The sequence below is a fragment of the Mytilus edulis genome, chromosome 4 (assembly GCF_963676685.1).
Source record: "Mytilus edulis chromosome 4, xbMytEdul2.2, whole genome shotgun sequence".
Lineage (NCBI taxonomy): Eukaryota > Metazoa > Mollusca > Bivalvia > Mytilida > Mytilidae > Mytilus > Mytilus edulis.
The window spans coordinates 83417554-83426755 of NC_092347.1; the positions used below are offsets into that span (position 1 = coordinate 83417554).

The following is a 9202-nucleotide window of genomic DNA, read 5'->3' on the forward strand; positions in this document are numbered from 1 at the left end:
CATAACACAATGACGGCATGTTTAATTTTTGAGCCACGTCAAATGGATTTTACCAAAAATAGACTAAACAGTGATAGTTATAATTTACTAACAATCTTTTAATCAATGAGACCCCTATGTTACACATTTTAGAATAATTGATTGATTGCATGTTGGTGTTTAATGCTATTTTCAGTACACTTGGCTATACCATGGTGGTCAGGTTATTTGGTTGGTGGATTAAGCTAGAGAAAAGATCAGTAAACCGTATGTTTTCTTACTGCAATTGAAAAAAATATTACTGCTATTGTTTTGAATCCTCAATTAACTTCTAATTGTAAATTTTGCACTTTATCTGTACATAATGCATGATATTTCAACATGTGTGTCATCTAATCGTTACACAAAATATCACAAAACAAAATTCCTCCGTTCAAACAAGCAACGGACAATGAATTCGTGAGCAAATTATAATGAAGTCCCCATGCATTCTTTATATTGTTGATTTTCAACTGCCTGCTACTCTGCCCATCTGGAGAAATCAAAGCAATGTAGTTTCTTTCGTGTAAAGTAACAAAAACATTGCCTCTTTTATCAACAGCTATGCCACGTGTTTGTGCAGTTAATTTGTTTTCCCATATCATCTCTCCTTTCGTTGTATAACACTTGACAAAACCACCAGACGATGTTTGATAAATTTTATCTTCATGCACTGTTATATAGGGATAATTAAAAAGATTCTGCTGTATAACAAGATCAGTCATATTTCCGTCAGATAATGATACCTCTTGAATCCCCTTTTTTAAAACATTGCAAAGCAATTTGCCATTGTAATACCATATTCCTACACAGTCTCCATGAATTGGAATCACTCTGTCGGTCAGTTTGGAGACTATGTTTATAATTTCTATCGTGTTGTTTACAGATGCAGCAATTGTACTGTCATCTATAAAGGCGACACTATTACACGAACTCGAACATTTCTTAATCAGATCAAATGTGCCTTTGGTGTTTATGATTCCGAGTTGACCTTTATTGTCGGACAACACTTTTATTGTTTCGCTCTTTGAAATGGTAAATCCACGGAGGCCATTACAGACATTAAATGATTTATTCGAGGGAAAAGGTAACTCTGATTTGAGAGAAATTCGAATATCATCGAACGAATTAGAAGAATGATGAGGTACGGCAGATAGAATCTGAGCTTGATTCTCTTTGTCTGTTTTTAAAATTATTGATGGTTGAGATATCTCTATAGACACCGATCCGAAAGCTGTAATGGTCGTCAGTATGCCTGATATCTTTTCACTGATGTCACATTTAATTTTGTTTTTACCAAGACTGCCGTCTTTGAATAACGATTCTAAGTATTTTTTTTCTCTCTCTACTTCTGCCTCAAGGGATTTGCTTCCAAGAAAGATTTGGAGGTCGGATGCATATTCTTTGACGGCTGAAATATTACTTTGCAAAGTTTCTATTGTCTTTGTTTTTTCTGTAATTTGCGATATTAAAGTTACAAATGAGGACTGCACTTTTTGCTCGACCGCATTCAATTCTTCGATAATCTGTTGCTCAAGCAAATCTAAATGAGAATTAATTTTTTCACGTATTTGTTTTATTTCTTCGTGAAATTGTTTTCTTCGATTTTCAACGGTAGCCAGATTTTTTTCTCTATCTTTCTTTATGTTATCATAGTTATATCTCATATCCTTCAGATTTTCTTCGATGTTTTCAAGCCAAGCTGATTCTTTTGATGTTCTTGTGATCTCTTGCAAAGACTTTAATCCACAACAATTATTATGGTACTCGGAAATACAAACTGAGCAACAGATTTTGTCGTGTTGGGGGCAAAAGTTTTGATATTTCAAATTATGTTCATTGCAATATGTGGCTATTTTCAAGATAGCTGACGGCAATTTTAAATAATTTTCAATAGAGATAACCTCGTGGTTGCGTGTTGCTTTTGAGAAACTATGATATGTTTGACATCCAGAACACAAACCCTCATCACATTCGGGACACCACTGGTTGGCAGATTTTGTGATATGTTGAGAGTCACAAATTCCGCAAAGCACATCAGTATTAGTTGCCATAGTTGTCTAAAATATTCAAAAGTTAGAATTATATCATAAAAATATTTTGATATAATTAAAATTGTATCATACAAATATTAAATGTTTAAAACAATATTTATATATCTACCAGTATTGTACAAAACGAACATTATTTAGAAAAGTTGTGTATCTGTTCCGGACTATATGAGTATTTCGACCATCATTCATTCATATCTTTATTTCCTCTTTACAGAGATTACATGAATTATATAATCATGAACAATAAACAATACGTAACATTTACATATAAATGAAAATGATCATAAACAGTTAAAGAGCAAAAGAGTTTTAGCGCCTGCTGTCGATATTACATGTGCTAGCATTATAATTGTCGGAAACCCAGTTAAAATAGAACAAAAGAATCGAAGATCTTTGTTAGAGAACGCGATAAATGTTTACTGTAATGTTTACTGTAATGTTTACTATAGTAACAAAAAAAATAATTTAAAAGTTAATAGATAGAAATAAGAAATGACAATTTTCTTTTCAATTACGAAGTGTTCTATTCTAAAAACACCATTTGCATAAGTTTTCAATTTATCTATTACATAGACAAGCAGAACAATTAGATATCAAGTCGACGACATGGGTATCTATCAAGTTGGATGTAGAAAATGCATAACCTCCGATTGTTTTGAAAAAATTACCACGGACGGAGAACATATTAATCTATTAGTTCGGTAATTTTCCTATCTGCCCTTCCATTATGTGACTCAAGAAAAAATTCAAAAAAATGGGTAACAATTGTATCGAAAAGAGAAAATCGAGTGCACCTATTTATGTTAGGGTGTGTTTGAGTTGAATATTTTGGCTTGAAAACGTACAAAGCAACAATATTTGATACACCATCTCGCTTCAGATTCTATCATTTTTATATATTAAAGCTACAAGTTGACTTTATAACATAAAAAAATCACAGTACTAAAAGATGAAATATATAGGTCAAGTGAAATCAAATGAATCATAAAAACAGAGTAGGTGTGTTCGAATAGCTATATTTTTACTAAAAGTACTTGACGACAGTCTATCAAGTTTGATGATGAAAATGCATATCTTCGAAAAAAATAATTTGTGTGTGATACCTAAGGTTTATAGTCCTTAACCACTATAAAAATATAGTCTGCCCTTCCACGAATTATTTAATTAGAATGTTTTTTAAATGTTTATGAATTTTAAAAAATTCCACCTGACAACCGATTAGACAATAGTTTTGAGTTGAATCAATGCAGACAAGATCATTAACTGATCCCATTAGCCAGTAGATATATTTGTCTTCTAAAATACAACTGACATATAAAAGAGGGACGAAAGATACCAAAGGGACAGTCAAACTCATAAATCTAAAACAAACTGACAACGCCATGGCTAAAAATGAAAAAGACAAACAGAAAAACAATAGCACACACGACACAACATAGAAAACTAAAGAATAAACAACACGAACCCCACCAAAAACTAGGGGTGATCTCATGTGCTCCGGAAGGGTAAGCAGATCCTGCTCCACATGTTTCACCCGTCGTGTTGCTTATGTGATTACAAATCCGGTAAATAGTCTAATTCGGTAGGTCACATTCATGAAAGGGAAGGGGATTGTAGTTACGACGTAAGGAACATATCCGATATCATTTGTGAAACGGTTATTCCATAACGGTCAACCAACTCGTGATGGCGTCCGTAAAATTTACGAAGGGATGATTTCAACTTCACCATTTGGAACTCTTGGTTTAATAGCTTTCTTGTGAGCAGTAACCCTCTATCAAGAAAATCATGACAGGAAATGCAAGCACGGGAATATCGTATCAATTGGGAGGGGAGATATATAAGGATCGTCATGGTGCTATCCGGATGAATTTATCGGTTTTCGAGAGCAAAATTGGCAGCGCGTCATCCTTACAATGGCGTCCATTTCTACGATTGTGAAAATTAACTGGCGTAATGGGGAGATAATTTTGACGAAGTAGAATCCTGACTGTATACTATATTGTTCAATTGACGATTGTATTCGGATGCAGATTTTGTTACATGGGTGTAGCAAAGTCGCTTGAATGACTCTAAGTCGGAATCACTGAGCATAGTTGAAGGGTTTTTTCCTAGACAGATTGTAAATAAAGATTCATCACCACATTCACTTAGTTCAACATAGAGGTCGAGATAAAAGTGTTTTATGCATATTTTACATACACGTACAGCCAAAGCATGCATGTACGCAAATGTTAGTGAAAATTTGAAAACATGGTTTGGAGCGGTAGATATAAGTTTTCCGATAAACAATACAGTGTGAATTTCAGAGCTGTTCAAGGGTAATTTCCACACATGAGCTGCAGATACGGATTTATGAATATATTTCAACCTCTTAGAGTCGTTGTCCGAATTAATGCGAATCAGCCAGTCATTATCATGTTTTGATTCAACTGCATTTACAACAATGTGTATACGTTTCCATTGCAGCTTATCAGGAAAGTTGCCATCACTAATATAGGTTATAAGAAATTCATACAGATTGTATTTACATAGAATGTTTTATATGTCCGGAATAAATCCATATGGTTTCGTCCATCTAACAGGCACGAAAAAAGTCTTTGTCAAACCATGCTTTCACACATATCTGATCTTGTTGACGTCTTAAACTTTTCTGCGTGTTTTACAACAAAAGTCTATTCAGTAATGTGATATCTTGGTTCTTCAGGTCACACCAAACTTTCCAGCCATATACAAAAGTAGGAATAACTACTAACTTGTACAATTTGACGAGAACTAAATGATTCGTTTTATCACCTCTTATGTTGGCAATTGCAAAATAAGTGTTTCTACCCTTCCTACAAGCTTTTGCCGTACGTGCAGGTGCGTTTAATTTTCCGTTTAGTTCAATGCCTAGATGAATATAGTTATCAAAAGTACCAGGATTATAATTTAGTAAGCCAGACCGCGCGTTTCGTCTACATAAGACTCATCATTGACGCTCTTATCAAAATAGTTATAAAGCCAAACAAGTACAAAGTTGAAGAGCATTGAGGATCCAAAATTCCAAAATGTTGTGCCAAATACGGCTAAGGTAATCTATTCCTGGGACAAGAAAATCCTCAGTTTTTCGAAAAATTCAAAGTTTTGTAAACAGGAAATTTATAAAAATGACCACATAATTGATATTCATGTCAACACCGAAGTGCTGACTACTGGGCTGGTGATACCCTCGGGGACGAAACTTCCACCAGTAGTGGCATCGACCAAGTGGTGTAAATAGTTATCAAAAGTACCAGGATTATATTTTAGTAAGCCAGACCGCGCGTTTAGTCTACATAAGACTCATCAGTGACGCTCTTATCAAAATGACTTATTATGACTGTCTTCAACAGATACAGATTCTTGGTTAATTTTCCAGTCATAGTCTGTTTTAATTGAGGATTTTGAGAATTGAATAACACATCATTTTTTCCGTTGAACTGAAACCTCCATTTATTTGAATATTTCGTACATATATCCAGCATGTGCTGTATACGCTGCGGTGTTGTAGCAATACATGTAATATCGTCAGCAAGTGAGTGTGCGCAACATTTTATACTATTAACACCAGTGACTCTATTAAATCTTTCCAATTCATTAATTAGTTCATTAATAAACACTAAGTATAAAAAACCAGACAATACCCCTCCTTGTCTAACACCTTCTTTGACTACAAAGTTATTTGATTTACATTTATTTACAACAATTGAACCTTGTGTTTTACTATACACGTTGAACAGTAATCGCGAAAAGTATAACTCTTAAAGGTGTAAAAACATTACAGTTTCCAAAAAAGGAAATTTAATTTTGACTTAGATATTAATTATGTTTTCATTGTCAGTTGATTAATGAAATTACAAATTTTAATCAAGTTCAAATTGTAGTGGAAGCATTGCTGCATGATCATTTAAAAAAATGTGTTTCTACGAAACACAATATGTCGACTCCAAAAATAACTAAATGCATTGTAAAGTAAGAGGTCAATTTTTACTTTATTTTGGTATTTTGGGTATTGTTTTTTAGAATTTAAAATTTCATTATCATTTCATTTTTATTTCATTTGTATTTCATTTGTATTTCATTTGTATTTCATTTGTATTTCATTATCATTTCATTATCATTTCATTATCATTTCATTATCATTTCATTATCATTTCATTATCATTTCATTATTATTATATTATCATTTCATTATTATTTCAAATTATTAAATCATTTCATACTCCTCTCTATACGATATACGATTACAATAGTTCATACGTGCTATCCCCATTCCTAATTAGAAATCACTGTTATTGTAAGATTGTATGCATATTAGTTTAAATAAAGGCAACAGTAGATTAACGCTGTTCGAAACTCATAAATCGATTGAGAGAAAACAAATCCGGGCAACGAAATGAAACCGAGGTGTACACATCCGGTATAAGAGACAACGAAACAACAGAAACACTGAAGTGCAACAAAAACAAAAGACAATGTAAAACGCATAGAAATGAACTATAGGATAACAATTGTCATTTTCATGACTTAATTGGTACATGAGAAATTTATTAAAAAATGGTGGGATGAACTTGGTTTTGTGGCTAGCCAAACATCGCGCTTATATGTTAAATTGAACACACAAGTTCTGTTAAAATAATTGAAATTTAGAAGACATGAAAAAATCAAATCGCAACGCCAGGGAAAACGTACAGACAAAAAGAAGAAGAAGAAGAAGAAGAAGAAGAAGAAGAAGAAGAAGAAGAAGAAGAAGAAGAAGAAGAAGAAGAAGAAGAAGAAGAAGAAGAAGAAGAAGAAGAAGAAGAAGAAGAAGAAGAAGAAGAAGAAGAAGAAGAAGAAGAAGAAGAAGAAGAGAAGAAAGAAGAAGAAGAAAGAAGAAGAAGAAGAAGAAGAAGAAGAACCTGTGTTTTTTTTATTTTGGGTCCTCAATGCTCTTCAACTTTGTAATTGTTTTGGCTATTTTAGTCTAAGTGTCACTTATAAGCAAGGCGGATTTAGGGGGGTACCCAGGGGCCCGCCCCCCCCCCCCCTTTTTGGAAAAAATTGGGTGCTTCTATCTATAGGGAATCATTAAAGGATGACTGGAGCGGGCCCCCTCTTAGGTCAGTCAGTGGGCCCCCACTTATGAAAAATTCTGGATCCGCCACTGATGAGTCTTGACAAAACGCGCGTTTGGCATATTAAATTATCAACATGGTACCTTTGATAACCAATTAATGTAGTCTTTTTCAAGCCGACTTTTAATAATACTTCGAATTGAATCCCTTTAGTTTTATATTGCCTTCATTGATAATAGACCTATATTACTCTGACGTCCAACGGCTGTTTTGCCAGACAGCTTGTCTTGCAAAACAGTCGTTGGGCGACAAAGTAATCTCGGACTAATTGTTAACTGAATTCACATCACGAAACAGGAAACAGTTCGACATTCGTTATAATTATTTGCCTATTTACACAACATAATATCATAAACATTTCAACAACAAATGGGTTTGTGATTTATAATGTTTCATGAATCATGGAATAATATAGAATAGTCGTTTATATTCTGTGTCTCGTGTTTTACCAGGTTAATCGTTCTTACCTCAATCAGCAAGTCTTTTTTAAATTCTTCAGATTTCTGTTTGACTTTCACAATACTGTGAGTGGTTGAAACAGGGAAGTGAAACGTACAAAGTCCAATTACACGTAGTCTTGATCATGCAGACGCTCCATATATTATTATTATAGATCCTATATATATATGAGTCGTTGTCAATCACGAACGATAACCTATAATCAAAGGTAATAACAAATCTGTTTTAAAGAACTGAATATTTATATATAACATGTACATTATTTAATTTTGTTTGGTAGACTATCTTATTTAATTTTAAATTCAATACACCTGCAATCTCTGTCAACACATGGGTGTTTTTTGTACAAAAAAGTGTGGACACAGACTTGTGTTGTCTGATGGGCGTATTTTGATACTGACCTGTGCGCATATTTCACTCAAAAATCTAACAATATCTTGTGTTGTCTTGTGGGCACACGTAGTCACTATTTCATATTGAAGTAATGCTACAGGTATTTCAGGAAGTCTCAAAAAGATTAACAATAAAGAACATGCGACTCTCAGGAGAAAATTTCCATCATTGATATAGTTCTGCAGATATGTTACATATTTGAATTTTTGCATGAAAGATTGAACTAAAAGTTTAAGGATTTCAATAAAAAAAAATAAAATTGCTTGAATATTTGTAATATCAATTTAATGCAATATAAATTATTTTTCTGAAAATATGTGAAAAAGTTTGAAAATACTTCCTGGAATACCGTACAATGAATGTATTTAGCGTTTAATAGGCCATGTAAGATTCATTCCATTTACACTATTTTAAATGTGATCATTTGCAATGGGGAATGCTTAGTAGGATTTGCATTAATTATTTCAGTTTATAATAGTTAGACAGGATTTTAAGTAAAAATAAAAACTGATCGAATCTTTTAATTCACGCAGAAATTTGAATTCAATGAAATTACATGGTAATACTTAAATACTTGCGGATATCAGAGAAATATTTTTGTTATGATACCAAGAATATTAAAGCAATAAATATATTTTGCCTCTGTTTGGCACTGATTGTTTCGTCTCGTTTACACTAGTTAAAATATGATAAGAATTATACAATGTGACTCATCAGTAAGTCAGTTTGCAAATGGGGTGACCGAAACACTATTCGAATAGAAAAGAGTATATAGCACTGTTTCATATATATTAAGCTTCATAAACATGTATTTTTAAGAGAATGGCATACAATTATATGAGTTAGAACCGAAGAAATGAAAATGAAACGAAAAGATAGCTGTTGAGGCACCCGTCTTTAAATTGTTACATTTTGATATTAGCATATTTTGTTTACATCATATTTAATATAAAACTTAAAATAAAAGTTTCGATTTTAATTGACGTACTTTCCACTTTGATGACTGCCACTATGAACAAATAATAACGTTACATACATGTACCCTAAATGGTAAGATTACAAAAAGACAAATTCATATATAAGTATAAAAGGGATCCAAGTAAAAACTATGCAAAAGAATTTGCATATAAGTATATGTAA

The 9202-nt window shown here is 32.8% G+C and overlaps 1 protein-coding gene across 1 annotated transcript; it reads right to left on the reverse strand.

Moving 5' to 3' along the window:
- Positions 1-286: 286 nt before the first annotated feature.
- On the reverse strand, positions 287-7778 carry LOC139520777 (uncharacterized). Its single transcript, XM_071313711.1, has 2 exons — positions 7678-7778; positions 287-2078 (listed from the first exon to the last, which is right to left on the reverse strand). The coding sequence occupies exon 2, from the start codon at positions 2070-2072 to the stop codon at positions 372-374; it is 1701 nt and encodes a 566-aa protein (XP_071169812.1). The 5' UTR covers positions 2073-2078; positions 7678-7778; the 3' UTR covers positions 287-371.
- Between the last annotated feature and the right edge of the window lie 1424 nt (positions 7779-9202).